The sequence below is a fragment of the Emys orbicularis genome, chromosome 1 (assembly GCF_028017835.1).
Source record: "Emys orbicularis isolate rEmyOrb1 chromosome 1, rEmyOrb1.hap1, whole genome shotgun sequence".
In the NCBI taxonomy this organism is placed as follows: Eukaryota; Metazoa; Chordata; order Testudines; family Emydidae; genus Emys; species Emys orbicularis.
In genome coordinates, this window is record NC_088683.1 from 146,201,449 (window position 1) to 146,216,476 (window position 15,028).

The following is a 15,028-nucleotide window of genomic DNA, read 5'->3' on the forward strand; positions in this document are numbered from 1 at the left end:
TAAAGTGGAGCTAATAATAATACTTACCCATCTGCTTCCCTGGAGTTTGGTGAGGGTTTATTAATGTCTGGACAGTACTTTGAACACACAAAGCTCTGTAGAAATGGGGAGTACGCTGAAGAATCAGGCCCTGAGGTTCTCAGGTTGGTGCCCAATCACCCCAAATAAGTAGCGAGTTTGGAAGTTTGGCTTTAATCATTGTATGTAACATTTTTAAAAGCAGTTAAATGATGTAGGAGACTAAGTGTCATTTTCAGAAGTGATTTAGGCTACAAGAAGGTGAAGTCTTCAGGGTTCTTGGGTTCCTACATTACTGGAGAAAATGGGATTTAAGTCCTTAAGTCACTTAGGCACTTTGAAAATGTTATTCTTGTGCTTCTAAGTGCCTAAGTCACTTTTGAAATAGGCATCATAAGAGTCTGCTATCTCCCAGGGGTGTTATGAAGACAAATTCATTAATGTTTGTGATGCACTCTGATACTATGGTAATGAGCACCCTAGAAAAGCCCATGAAGAAATTAATAATTCTGCATTCAGTGCAGTGTTTGTATGGTATGTATAATGAGTAAGGCCCTTGGTCACAGGTTGAATGATGAGGATAAAAAGAAATATTCTACAGCTCCCTCATCTCCTGATCACCATCCTCCCAGTGCACTGAAGGAGGCAGGAGCTGGTGGGATGGAGGGGAATAATAGGATGTGTGCATGCAATTAGACTGTGTCATAATGGATATGCAGGAGGTGGGGGGGGCTGAATTAACATTCCATGGGTAACCTTAACTCTGATATTTCCTAATTCTTGTGCATTTGCTTTGACTAATAACACTGTTTAATTTTTTAATATTTTTATGTACAGTAAATATTAGAACTGGTCGACAACCCAACATTTTTCCTGTTAAGTATTGTATTATAATGCAGTATTTCAACTTTTAAACAGATTGAAGAGACTGGGATGTGGAAATAGAATGAGAATTTTTGTTTAGATTCTAACTAAAATGTTGATTCATATAAACTTTTTGAAAATGAAAAATTCAATTTTCCTTTTCATATTTGTGTTTACACGTTTCCCCCTAGCTCTCCTTTTCTATTTTTTCCGTCTTTTCTTCCACTGTAAAAAGTTTGAAAAAATTAAAAAAAGTGTAAGAAAGCAGGAGGGAAATCTTTTTGGGTTTTTTTTTCAACCTGAGAGGTGTGAAAAAAGTTAGAAAAAACCAACGTGAGCTAAAGTGCTACTTTCTCTGTGGCATGCTACCAAAAATATCCTCAGGAACTCAAGTGAGAGAAGGGAAATGTTTTTTTCAGCAGTTTATAATTCAGCCAAACCTGAAAGGGATTTCCCTGCACTAGGGGAAGGCACTTCCCTGGCCCCATCATTACCCCTTCCCAAATTGCAAAGGCCTGCTGCAAACAATGAAGGCATAAAAGCTTCTCAAGAAGGTGGTGAGAGTATTTTATAATAGAAAATGTGAAGCAACCTCCATATTGGGAATTGCTACTAGCTCCCCCTCTATACTATAGCAGTGATTTGGAGAAGGATGAGGACAGTGAATTGGTGACATTTATGAAAACCAAAGGACAAAGCGCTCCCCCTGCTCCGCTGCTCTGTGTAAAGACAGAGTTGCTGATGTTTTTACTGGAGAATCCAGGGCATTCCTGGAACATCACTATTCTTTTTGTGATAATATTTACTTTATTTTTAATACATTTACCATTATTATATGTGCTTTAGGATCTAGCTCCCCCTCCCCTTGCTGTGCCCTGTGGGTCCCCTGCTCTGGGGCCAGTGTCACACTCAGAGGGGCAGGTGTCATTAATCCAGCATTACACTTACCTGAGCAAATCACACTGGCATCATTGTCATGTGAGCACTGAGAAGCCCCCAGGGCAGTAACAGGGCAATGGCCCAAACGAGGTTCAGTTCCTTTACAGTGAAATGTGTCTGTCCAGACAGAGCCAGTTCCCCTCCCAAAATACGCTTCTCCTGGGGCTGATACAGCGAATCCACAGTCGAGCTGATGACAGAGAACGTTGGCATCTGGTAAATCCCAGCGTGAGTCACAGAGGGTTCCCCAGGCTCCAAGAACCTGGATCTCCACCCTCCCTGAGCACGCTGTGCTGCCGTTCACCAGCCGGAACCCTGTGTGCCCAGGGGAGAAGGGAGAAGGGGTTTAGAGAGGGAGCCTTGGAGCTATTTTATACCAAATAGTTAAAGAAAGGAAAGTCGGGGGATTTGATCCGATTCTAGTTATCTTGGATCATTTGTGTTTCATGAGAAGTTAGAAATATTTTTCCTAATATTTAATCTGAATCTTCCTTGCTGCAATCTAAGATGATTATGTCTGGTCCTATCCTTGGTGGACATGGACAACAGTTGACAAACAATCTTTCAAATATTTGAAGACTGTTATCAGGTCCCACCTCAATCTTCTCTTCTCTAGACTAAAAATGCCCAATTCTTTCAACATTTCCTCATAGATCATGTTTTCTAAACCTCTTATTTTGTTTGTTGCTCTCCTCTGGACACTCTCCAAATTGTCCACATCTTTCTTAAAGGGTAATGTGCAAAGCTGGACACAGTACTCCAGCTAAAGCCTCACCGGTGCTAAGTAGAGTGGGACAATTATCTCCTGTATCTTACATATGACAATCTTGTTAATACCATCCAGAATGACAGTTCCCTTTTTTCCAACAGCATCACACCTTTTCAATTGGTGATCCACTATAACCCCCATATCATTTTCTGTGGTACTGCTGCCTAGTCATTGTGACATATTGTACCCCATGTAGGCCCCTCTAGTCACATTTTAACCACTATTATATGATTATGATGTTTTGTACAAAATATGCCTTGTGAGGTTCATGTGAAAAGTCATGTTCGGTTGAGCATTACTATCCTGTTGAATTGTATGTATTACCATTGCATGTAATGTCATGAAGTGTTGCTACATGTTTGTTACTGAAATATGTGGTGACTGGGAAACACCCACAGCTAGCCTTTCAGTGGCAACAAAGGAGCAACTAACACCCTCAAGATAGATTTACATCAGGACTAGCCAGCCATGTGCTGATGGCCCAATAAGAAGAATCCAATCTCTGAATGGGCCACCCATAAAATGAGGTACACACAATTAATGACAGGCTGTGAAACATTTGGTTTAAGTGACTTGCCAAGCATCACACAGGAACGCTGTGGCAGAGGCAGGGATAGAATCCAGGTCCCAAGGGCAGCATTCAACTGCCTTAACAAGAGACCCTCCTTTCTCTTTCTGCAGTCCCCTGCCTCATACACAGCACACTTCACAGTTTCTGCAACAAATGAGACAGGGGTCCTACAGACACCTGCCTCCTTCCCTCCACAGCCCTGATTCAGAGCACTGTCTGTCCTGTGCACTGAATGAGGCAGGGGGTCCTGTGTAGAAAATAGCATGTTATCATGTAATTAAAGACTGAATCTTAATGCATATGTACAAGTGGGCCAAAATAAATTTACAAAGACAACTTTAATTCTACCATTTCCTTATTTTTTATGGCTCAACTTTGCAAACTTAATATTCCTTAAAAGTAATGTTTTGTGCATAATTATCTAGGTTTTTAAAAAAGCAAACTGAAAAAACAGAAGTTCCAAGATGCGGAATCATGTTGACACCCACATGGGTCATCAGCAGGGTTTGAGCCTTTAGAGCTACCCCACAAACCTATGCCACTTGAGCTAATGGAGTAACTGATGGCAGTAGTGGGTTATCATCCTCATTGTGGACCAGCACTAGAGGGGGGATCAGAAGATTTTGTTGGAGGGTGTGAGGGTTTACGCCCCTCGTTACAGGGCAGCACGGCCTAGTGGCCAGAGTCCATAGAATTGCCCCTGGTTACAGGGCAGTAGGACCTTACTACTGGCTCAGCAGGGGAGTCCTACCAAAACACGCTGAGGCTCACCGGGGACAAGGTACCAGTCCGTCACACACACACACACACACACACACACACACCCAGGTCGCTTCCTACCAGCTTGGGAGTTGGGGTCTCCCACGAATCCCAAGGTTCTCCATGGGTCTCCGGGTCCGTCACCTCCTCTGGTTCCTCCTGCAGTAGAGGTTTGTGCCAGCCTGTGTAGAAGCCTCCGTTCCCAGCAGCTTCAAGAGTGTTGGCTGGTCCTCCGCAGTAGCTTCCCGGTTAGGTCCTTCCCCTGTGGCCGCCAGCCCAGACTGAGCTGAATTCCCTCCTTTTATACTCCCAGAGCACTTGGAGCATGCCCAGTATGAACGGGGCGAGACTTCCTCCATCAGAGCTACTGGTCTGATGCCGCTGGGGCTAGTGCGGGGCGGGGCTGCCCCGTCACACACCCTCCCCCTCAAGAAGGATCCCCTAGGTTTGGCCGCTTCCTCCTCCCCCTGTCTGGAAAAGAAATCTGCGTTAGCGTGGGCTTTACCCGGGCAATGAAATACACGGAAGTCGTAGGGTTGGAGAGAGAGGTACCACCGTAGTATCCGGGGGTTTGCATCCTTCATACTATGTATCCACCGTAGGGGGGTATGGTCTGTGATCAGCCTGAAGTTATTCCCCAACAGATAATAACGTAGGGCATCGATGGCCCATCTCACCACCAGGGCCTCTTTCTCTATTGTGGAGTAACGTTGTTCCCGGGGGAACAGTTTGCGGCTTAAATACAGTATCGGGTGTTCTTCCCCATCCAATTCCTGGGAGAGTATGGCCCCCAGGCCCACTTCCGAGACATCTGTCTGAAGTATAAATTCTTTTGAAAAGTCTGGGTGTCGCAGGACTGGTTCATGCGTGAGTCGTTCTTTCAGAGCTTCGAAAGCTTCGTTGCACTTTTCCAACCACTGCACTTGTCGAGGCTGCGAGTTCTTTGTCAGGTCCGACAGGGGGGCGACTATGGATGCAAAGTCTGGCACGAAGCAGTGGTAATATCCGGCTAGGCCCAAAAACTGGCGCACTTGCTTCTTCGTCTTGGGGACAGGTATGCGTCTGAGGGCTTGCACTTTGCTGATAAGGGGCGTCAGTTTCCCCCCCACACACCGTATATCCAAGGTAGGTTACCTCCTCTTGCCCGAGGTGGCACTTCGCCGGGTTGGCTGTAAGACCGGCTGCTCTAAGGGCCTGCAACACCCCAGCCAGATGGCGTAGGTGGTCCTCCAGTTGTCGCTATAGACTACGATGTCGTCTATATACGCTGCCGCGTACTGGTCGTGGGGTTGTAAGACCTTATTCATCAACCACTGGAACGTAGCCGCAGCTCCGTGTAGCCCGAACAGCATCATTATAAATTGGAAGAGGCTGAACGGCGTTGGGAAGGCAGTCTTCTCCTGGGAGTTTAGTGTGAAGGGGATCTGCCAGTATCCCTTGGTTAGGTCTAAGGTTGACAAGTACCTTACTCCCCCGAGCCGCTCCAACAGTTCGTCCACCCGCGGCATCGGATATGCGTAGAAGCGGGAGATGGCATTGACCTTTTGGAAGTTGATACAAAAACGGGTAGTCCCGTCAGGCTTTGGGACTAAGACGATGGGGCTGTGCCACTCGCTCTTTGATTCCTCCACGACCCCCATCTCCAGGATTGTCTCCAGCTCCTTTCGGACTGTGTCCCACATTTTCCGGGGTAACGGCCGGTGGTGGTCTCTTACCTTCTGACCAGGAGTGGTTGCGATATGATGACTCATCAGGGAAGTTCGTCCTGGGTGGGCAGATAAGACGTCGGGAAATGCCCCTATCAATTGCTGTATTTGCTCTCACTGTACAGGGGTGAGGCCCGCCCCTAACGTCACCGGCCTTGGGTCCGGGGAGTCCCCTACTAGGGATCCGAGTTCTGATTCCGGGGTGGACGGGCCGATGAGCAGGGCTTCCCTGGTCTTCCAGGCCTTCAGAAGATTCACATGGTAGATGCGCGTCTCCCTCCGTCGCCCCAGTAGCCGGACCTCGTAGTCTACTGGTCCAATCCTCCGGATTACCTCGTAGGGTCCCTGCCATTTGGCTAGCAGTTTCGATTCGGCCAATGGCAACAAAAGCAACACCCGATCCCCGGGGTCGAAACTCCGTCCCCTAGTTCCTCGGTTATAGAGGCATTCTTGGTTCGCTTGGGCCTGTATCAGGTTCTCCCGGGCGAAAGCACCTAGCGTTCATAGCCGTTCTCGGAGTTGCAACATGTATTGGGTGGTCCCAAGGACTAAGGTCTCCTGGGCTTCCCACTCCTCCTTCAGGAGGTCCAGGATCCCCAGGGGCTGCCTGCCGTACAAGAGTTCAAAGGGTGCGAACCCCATCGATGCCTGGGGTACCTCCCTGATGGCGAACAGCAGGGCTGGCAACAAGGTGTCCCAATGTGTAGGGTCCTCCTCCACGAACTTCCTTAACATGGATTTTAATGTACCATTAAAACGTTCCACTAGGCCGTCTGTCTGGGGATGATAGACTGATGTCTGGAGTGTTCGTATATGAAGGAGGCGGCACAATTCCGCTATCAGCTTAAAGGACACGTTCGTGCCCTGATCCGTCAGGATTTCCGCCGGTATCCCAACTCTAGCAAAAATCTTCACTAGTTCGGTAGCGATCGCTGGCGCTGTGGCCGTCCACAGGGGCACGGCTTCAGGGTAACGCGTCGCATAGTCCACTACGATGAAGCGGTTTCCTGTCTTACTTCTTTCAAGGGGGCCGGCCAGGTCCATCCCCATCTGTTCAAAGGGTATGCCGATGACTGGCGTAGGGATCAGGGGTGCCCAGGACACACCTTTTGCTCCCGCCAGTTGGCATTCCAGGCAAGACGCGCAGTAGTCCCACACCTCCCAGTGTATGCCAGGCCAGAAGAACCAGCGAGCTATCCTCTGGAGGGTCTTCTCCCGCCCCAGGTGCCCAGCCCAGGGATTAGCGTGGGCTAGTCGGAGGAGGCTTTGTCGCAGCCTCTGAGGGACCAATAGCTGACGGAATGTCTCCTGGGTCTGCGGTTCCTGCACTACCCGATACAGGCGATCTTGTCATATCTCAAAGCGTGGACCCTGTGGGGGTCCAGGGGTCGAGCCTGCATCGCGACACAGGCTGGTGGCCTGTTCCCAGGCTCTACTTAGGGTCGGGTCCTCTCTCTGTTCTTGCACAAAGTCCATATCCTGTTCCAGTTCCATTTGAGCCTTCTCGGCTGACAGGGGCCTTACAGGGGGGTTGTTTGCAGGGGTCTCTCCCGGCGCCGATGTCCCTTCTCCAGGGTCGTCCCATGATATGCGTCCAAGCAGCCCCACTCGTGGGGGCCTAAACCCATCTGTTCGTGGGTTGGGCAGTTGGTACCTCCGGAGAATCTCCCCGAAGCCCGGCCAGTCTCGTCCCAATACTACCGGGTAGGCTAATCTGGGGGCTACGCCCACGCGAAGGCCCCCCCTCCTGGCAGCAGACTTCTATCTTCGCCCAGGCCGAGGGGTAAGGGTGGATGTTCCCATGTACACATTGTAGGTGGATCTGGGTGTCAGAGAGTTTGAGGTTGGGGACCAGCCCCTCCCGTATGAGGGTCTGGCTGGGCATTTGTGAGGATCCCCCTGACCCAGACAGGGACCACGAGCTTTCCCAGTCCTCTCTTCCGGGCCCTTCTTCCGGCGAACCAGGCTTGTCCATAATTGCAGTCCATAAACGGGCAGTCTCGCCGAAAGTGCCCCTCTTGTCCGCACTCCCAGCACCCCTCTCGGGCCTCTGCGGTTCCCAGGCCTCCACCCGGTGGGCTCCCTCTATCTCGTGGGAGCGGGTCCCTGGGGGTCGGTACCCAGGCTGCCCTGTGTCTGGGCTCTGGGCTGGGGAGCTTCGGGGTCACGGGGCAGGCGCCGGACGATGGACCCGAGCCCCTGTTCTCTAGGGATTTCCTTTGCCCAGCCCGCCCCTTTGTCCGGAACTTCCTGTTGCCCGGGGTGGCGCCTCCGCCCCCTTGGCGGACAAGTAGTCCTCCATCAATGTCACTGCCACTGAGAGGGTTGCCAGTCAATGTCAGCATACCCAGGCCCTTCCTCCCAGGGGCAGGACCTGGGTGAACTGCTCCAGCGCCACCATCTCCGCTACCTGGGGTCCAGTTAAGCCTTCCGGGTTCAACCACTTCCAACAATGGTCCCGTATCCGTTGGGCCACAGCCTGGGGCTGGGCCCCAGGAGGGTACTGTTCTTTGCGGAGGCGTTGGCGATAGGTCTCCGGGCTAATGCTGGTGTGGTCCAGTATGGCCGCCTTCACCCGGGGGTATTCCAGGGCCTCCCGGGGGTCGAGGCTATGGTAGGCGGCCTGGGCCTGTCCCGTCAGATAGGGGGCTAGGAAGGTGGCCCAGTGCTCAGGGGGCCACCTGGCGGCCGTTGCCACCCATTCGAAGGTCACCAGGAATGCCTCCGGGTCGTCCTCTGGCCCCATCTTAGTGAGGTGTACTGGCAACTCCCCTACATTCTCCCTGGGTCCAGCCCCAGCAGGTACGGTGGCTGCGGCTCCTGACGGGTGTAATAGTGTGGCCATCTGCTGAACCAGGCGTTCTTGTTGCTCCTGCTGTTGGACCGCCAGTTCCCGGAGGAGCTGCTGCTGGTGCTCTTGATGCTGGGTTATCAGCAGCTGCTGCTGGTTGGCCATCTGCTGCATCATCTGCACCTGTTGTGCTGCTGTTGGGCCACCTGCTCCTGCTGCCGTTCCAGCATCCACTTTAGGAGCTTCTCCTTCTCCATCTTGGGGTTTAATGGGGTTCCCACGGTTCAACCCTGTTCTCACGGACCTTTCAGCAGGCTCGGATCGCTGCCCACATTTTCCACCACGTGTGAGGGTTTACGCCCCTCGTTACAGGGCATCACGGCTTAGTGGCCAGAGTCCACAGAATTGCCCCTGGTCGCAGGGCAGCACGGCCTAATGGCCAGAGTCCATAGAAGTAGCCCTCGTTGCAGGGCAGCACGGCCTAGTGGCCAGAGTCCATAGAATTGCCCCTGGTTACAGGGCAGTAGGACCTTACTACTGGCTCAGCGGGGAGATCCTACCGAAACACGCTGAGGCTCACCGGGGACAAGGTACCAGTCCATCACCCCACCCCACCCCCCGGGTCGCTTCCTACCGGCTTGGGAGTTGGGGTCTCCCACGAATCCCAAGGTTCTCTGCGGGTCTCCGGGTCCGTCGCCTCCCCTGGTTCCTCCCGCAGTAGGGGTTCGTGCCGGCCTGTAGAAGCCTCCGTTCCCAGCAGCTTCAAGGGTGTTGGCTGGTCCTCTGCAGGAGCTTCCCGGTTAGGTCCTTCCCCTGCGGCCTCCAGCCCAGACTGAGCTGAATTCCCTCCTTTTATACTCCCAGAGCACTTGTAGCATGCCCAGTATGAACGGGGCGGGACTTCCTCCGTCAGAGCTACTGGTCTGACGCCGCTGGGGTAGTGCGGGGCGGGGCTGCCCCGTCACAGAAGGTTTGACAAGTATTTGCTGACCACAGGGGAATAGCCAAACTCAGGGATACTGGTTCTGGCTCTGGAGAGGTGTGTTCTCTAGTGGTCACAGACCCTTCTTCCCCTGTTCCCCCACACCTAACCCCTTCTGCCCTCTCCTCTCCAACCTGTTCCTATCCTGTCTCTCCCCCATCCCTTGCTCTGTGTCCCAGTCCTATTCTCCTTGTCTACCCAGTTCCAGTCTCCACTCCTCAAGCTTCTCATCCTCAGTCCCAGTTTCCTTACCCAGACAGTCCTAGACTTCACCTCTGGCTTCCCCTGCCAATTTCCACCCTGTTCTCTGTGCTGCCCCTCCCCTCTGGGATCCTCATCTGATCTGTTTCTTACCCTCACCTCGGGTTGTCCTGTCTGCCCCCAGCCTCTGTTTCCTTCCCTGGATGCCTCATCCAATCTCAGGGCTTCTCTACATGAACACTTAGTTTGTGGCAAACTGGGGTGTAAATTTACCCCACACTAGCCTGCTGCACACTGAGTGGCCATGTGGATCCATGTGGTGCTGCAGACTCACATTTTCCTAGTGCTATGAAACGGGAGTAGATCAAAGCACATTAGGGAACTGTTAGTGCACGGCAGCATGGTCCACATGGACACTCGGTGCATGGCAGGCCAGTGCAGGGTAGATTTACACCCCAGCTTGCCACAAACTAAATGTTCATGTAGATCTGCTCTCAGTCTCCCCCACCCCATCCTGACTGCTTATTCCAGTCTCGTCGCCCAGTTAGTCTTAGACTTCCCCGACACCCTGGTTCCTGATCTGATCTGTCTCTCGTGTCCCCAGTTCCTCCCCCACTGGTTCCCAGTCCCAGACTCGTTGCTCAGCAAGTCACAGTTTCTATCCCCTGATTCTTGTTCTAATTACCCTGTCTAGCCAGTAATAGTCTCTTCCCCCTTCCTCCTCCCAGTCCGAGTCTCCTTGCCCAGACAGTCCCCATCTCCTCTTTCTCTGCCAGTTTCTGTGTCCCCCCCACACCATTATTCAGTCTCAGAATGTCGTCGTCCCCCTCCGCCACCTCCCAGGCTCCTTGTTACAATCTACTCTCCCCCTCACCCCAGTCTGGTTCTTTCAGGATTTGGTTCAGGAGGCTTTCTCTGCACACTGCCTGAGCCCGATAGGGGAAGACAGTCTCACTGCGACAGGGGCCAGGAGTGAACAGATGAGTCTGCACTCGGACCACTTAAAGGCCAATTAGTCCCCCAAAGAAAGTAATTAGATAAGAAGGTTGTTGAGCTGGGTGGGATAAAGAGCCAAGTAGCCCATGAGCCCAAATCTGATAAAGAGGTACAGGAAGGACACCCCAGAGGGGAGAGAGAAGGGAACAGGGCTTGTTCAGCTCAGTCACACAAAGGCCTCTGGTAAGGGAGATCTCTGTTCCCCTCAGGTCTTGATGAGCGGGCCAACTACAGAGGATATTGTAAATAGACTGTTGCACAGGGACTGTAGTGGTATTGATGGAGGGAACTCAACACAAATGGTACAGTGAATGCACAACTAGTGGAGCCTGTGCAGTTTCTGCAGGGTAAGAAGACAGGAGCAGGGGCATGTCCTGGTACACTCCCTCATCTCAGTTCTGGTGCCTGGTGTCACTCTCGCCCACAGCAGCTAGGAGCAAACTTTCAGGGAAAGTCTCCATCTTCCTGCAATCCCCTGCCTTACTGGCTACGCACCTTCCCACTGCTGCAACCAGTGAAAGTGTGGCGCTACAGACAACAGCCTCCTTCACTACTCCACCCTGATTCATTCCCTGGGCACCGTCCATCCTGTGCACTGACTGCAGCAGGGGACCTTGGTGGAGGAAAATGTTTTGGCAAAGTTTGGTATTAATCCAACCAGAAATGAGAAGTGAAAGCTGGACGAGAAGGGGTTGAGAGAGATAAAGTGGCTGAGGTAATATCTTTTGCCAGACCCACTTCTGTTGGTGAGAGAGACAAGCTGCCGAGCTTACACACAGCTCTTCTCTGTAAGGTAAAAAGCTTGTCTCTCTCCAACAGAATTTGGTCCAATAAAAGATATTACCTCCCCCACCCTGTCTCTCTCATATCCTGGGACTAACACGGCTACAACAACACTGAGAACAAGAAGGCGACTGTCACTTTCTGGAAAGTTTTCTAGTATTCTGTCAGGACAGCATCTCTCAAAAATCGCTTGGTGAAGAAACCTCACAACTCCCGAATGTGTCTGTTCTCAGTGATATCTAGTGCACAGGGCAGTTTGTAGACGGCTGACTGGTTATTTGTGGAATAATTCTGAATGGGCCCAATCCTGAGTCCTTTATTCTGTTTCTACTCAGTTGGTACAAAGCAAACTCACATTACAGTCAATAGCTGCCTGCCTGAGTAAGGAACCCTGGGTTTGGTCCTATTAGCTGGCCCTGCACCTCTGTCCAGGGAAGATGGGGATTAGTGACAGGAATGGATTTAACTGTAAAGGCCACGGAAAGACTCATCCTCCTCTTCAACAGTCAACATAGGGGTGTGGAAAAAACCCTGTGAGGAAGCAGATAAACTGCCTGCCGGCACAGCAGGGGTTAAAGGGAGCCTTTGGGCCCAGCTAGCCCCACCCTGTTATACCTGCATCCAATGCCAAGCCAGGGCAGGTGGAGTGGAGGGGGGGTGGGAATGAAAAGAACAGTGAAAGCTGGACAAGAGGGGGATTGTCACTGAAAAGTTTTCTAATATTCTGTCAGGACAGCATCTCTCAAAATTCACATGTCCCCAGAACATCACTGATACCATTAGAGTTTGTTCTCAGTGATGTCTAGTGCACAGTGCTAGTTTGTAGACAGCTTGCTGGTTATTTCTGGAGTCATTCTGAATGAGCCCAGTCCTGAGTCCTTTATTCTGCTTTTACTCAAACACTCACATTAAAGTCAGTGGCTGGTTGCCTGCATGGGGACCTCTGGGGTTTGTCCCTATGAGCTAGCCCTGAGCCTTTGTCCAGGGAAGACGGGGAACAGAAAGGTGCACAGAAGGGACATTTGCTCTGATACCCCTTTGTCTCTGTGCAGCTCCCTCCTCCTGGTGAGGTTCAGGCTGTGTACTTGCTAGGTGTGCAGCACAAGACATTGCAGTTGTTATTACCAACTAGGGAATTTACATCTGCAAGAGGCAAACTATTTTAAGTCTGCAGAGTTTCAAAGTTCTGGCAATGAAGTGCCTTTTTACTAAGTTTTTTCCCCCTTACCTTTTTTATTTATTTTTAAGTACTAGGAAAGTGCATACAACATCCCCTGCTTCCACCCCTCCCCCCCAGTCATGTTAAGAGAATTTCCAGGTTTGTCATTGAAACACTCAAAATCCAGTAAAGGGGTAAGATTAAACATGACCCTTGGCTCCCATTGCTGGGGGAGTTGCTAAAACTTTTGGAACTATAGGAAAATATTCTACTCTTCCTTGTGCTATGTCAGAGGAAGATATTATTCCTACTAAATGTTAAGAAGAGAGAAGTTTAATAAAACTTATAATGGGCCCGTAGTTGTAACGTTAACTATTGAGTCACAACAAATGCCTCCATAATATGATATTCTCTAGGCCAGATCTACAGAGTATCAGAGATTTTGTAATTTGCTATTACTGGTTGGTCCAAAACATGAAAAGTTACAAAACAGGCTGGGGAGTGCTCTGGGCTAACTCTAATTCTGGCCAAGCCAGGAGGATCCTCCCATTCCCTGGTCACCCTATGAAGGTGGGACAGAGTCTACATAAATGTCCCACTCTCTGTGCATCTCCCCAGCTCCTTTGGCTGGGTGCCTGGGTCTGGATTTTAGCCTAAGGGTAACATTTTCAAAAGTGCCTTAGTGACTTAGGAGTTTATGTGCCATTCTCAAAAATGATTTCAAAGGGCATTCAGGTGCCTGGAAATGTAGACAGGTGCCTAGTGGGATTTTCCAAAACTCCTAGGAGTTTGGCACCAGGCACATTTGAAAATCCCACTGGGCACCTATCTGCAGCTTTAGACACCTAAATATCTTTTAAAATCTGGCTCTTTGGCACTTAGAATCAATTGTCTCATTGAAACTCAATGCCAGTTAGGCACCAAACTCTTGTTGGCCTCTTTGTAAACCCCAATGGAAAATCATATAAAGGTTTAAACAGAAGTTAATGGTTATAGATAAAGAGACACATTATTTGCAAACAGACAAGTTTGCTTATTCAATTATTTTCTTTACATTTTTCCCTGACAATGACTAAGTTTCCCAAAATATTCCCCCCAAAATGGCAGCTGCCAACTGCAGCCACAGGGCCATGTGGGGCAGGCAGCCCCAGCACCACTAGTGCCCTAATGAACAACTGCATCATAAAGATACCTTCAGCCCTGCAGAGCATGAAGCTCCTGACTGGGTCACAGATCTCTCCCAAATGAGCCTTGACCCACTGGCCATGGGTCCCACAGCTGGCCACGGGTCCCTCTCTGTCATTGATTCATATTCAGAAAATGAACTGCAAAATGGGAGCCATTCAAAGGGAAAGGAAAGACGAGGCACTGAAACAACTGGAAATGACATAACAAAAATGTTTCACAGTCACACAGGGAGATCCTCAGTGACCACTGACATGAACAGTAATAATTACAGCTCAGTAATAACAATAATGACAGGACTTGCTCTGGCTTTTGTTCATTTCTCATTAGGGTCACAGGCACACGATGCCCTCTGGGTTCAAGCCCTTTTGTCTCAAGGGATTTGCCTTTCAGGACAGAGCTGGCTGATTCTTACCTGAACAGGTCACTCCAGCATCCTCTCCATGACCGCAGTCACTCTCACCCCATCCATTGTTCCCGCAGTGCCAGAGAGCAGACTCGGTACCAGGACAGGCAACGTCATCCAGCCAATTTTTTCCAGATCCTGCTCCAAAATGAGCTTTGCCAGGGGCACTGACAGCAGCTCCACATCCCAACTGCTTACAAACAACTCCAGCATCTGCCATGTCCCAGCCATCATCACACACCATCCCCCACTGATCCTGGTGTTTAACCTCCACTCTCCCGGCACAGGGGCTGCCTCCATCCACCACCCTCAGCTCCTCAGCACCTTCAAAGAGAGACACAGAGCAGGGTCAGAGCGAGCAGGGAGCCCCCTCCTCAGCGTTATCACAGCAGAGTCTGCGCCCGGCGGCAGGGGATCCGCGCCCAGAGCCATGAGAATGGGACATGCTCAGACCTGCCTCATGGCGCCACCTTCTCACGTCTCAGGGCCTCACACTCGGGGCTGTCAGTGCTGCAGCTCTCACCATTTTATTCCCACTCTGGCGATTTGGGGTGCTTTTACCTGTCTTGTGAGAACACGATGAAAGGCGCCAACTCACCGACTTTCCCTTATTCCAAATGGCGCCATCTCCTGTCACTGTCACTGGGGCTGAAGCCAGCAAGATAATAGAATCATAGAATATCAGGGTTGGATGAGACCTCAGGAGGTCATCTAGTCCAACCCCCTGCTCAAAGCAGGACCAACACCAACTAAATCATCCCAGTCAAGGCTTTGTCAAGCCGGGCCTTATCTCCCTACAGTCTGTCGGCATGTGGGAGCGAAGCCACCCTGAGTAAAGTTGGCTGCCACCTACCACTGTTTTTACTGAGACTGGAACCCACAGGGAACATGTCCGCCCC

General features: G+C 50.8%; 2 protein-coding genes across 2 annotated transcripts in view; both read right to left on the reverse strand.

Moving 5' to 3' along the window:
- Nucleotides 1-5,602, reverse strand: part of LOC135890878 (scavenger receptor cysteine-rich type 1 protein M130-like) — a 152,081-nt gene extending 146,479 nt beyond the window's left edge. The window contains exons 1-2 of the mRNA XM_065418348.1: nucleotides 5,055-5,602; nucleotides 4,426-5,000 (exon numbers count right to left, since the gene is read on the reverse strand). Coding sequence (XP_065274420.1) covers nucleotides 4,426-5,000; nucleotides 5,055-5,602 — 1,123 coding nt within the window. The remainder of the gene's footprint in view (nucleotides 1-4,425; nucleotides 5,001-5,054) is intronic.
- LOC135873059 (alpha-2-macroglobulin-like) overlaps nucleotides 1-15,028 on the reverse strand; it is a 1,316,454-nt gene that overhangs the window by 680,976 nt on the left and 620,450 nt on the right. The window lies entirely within an intron of this gene.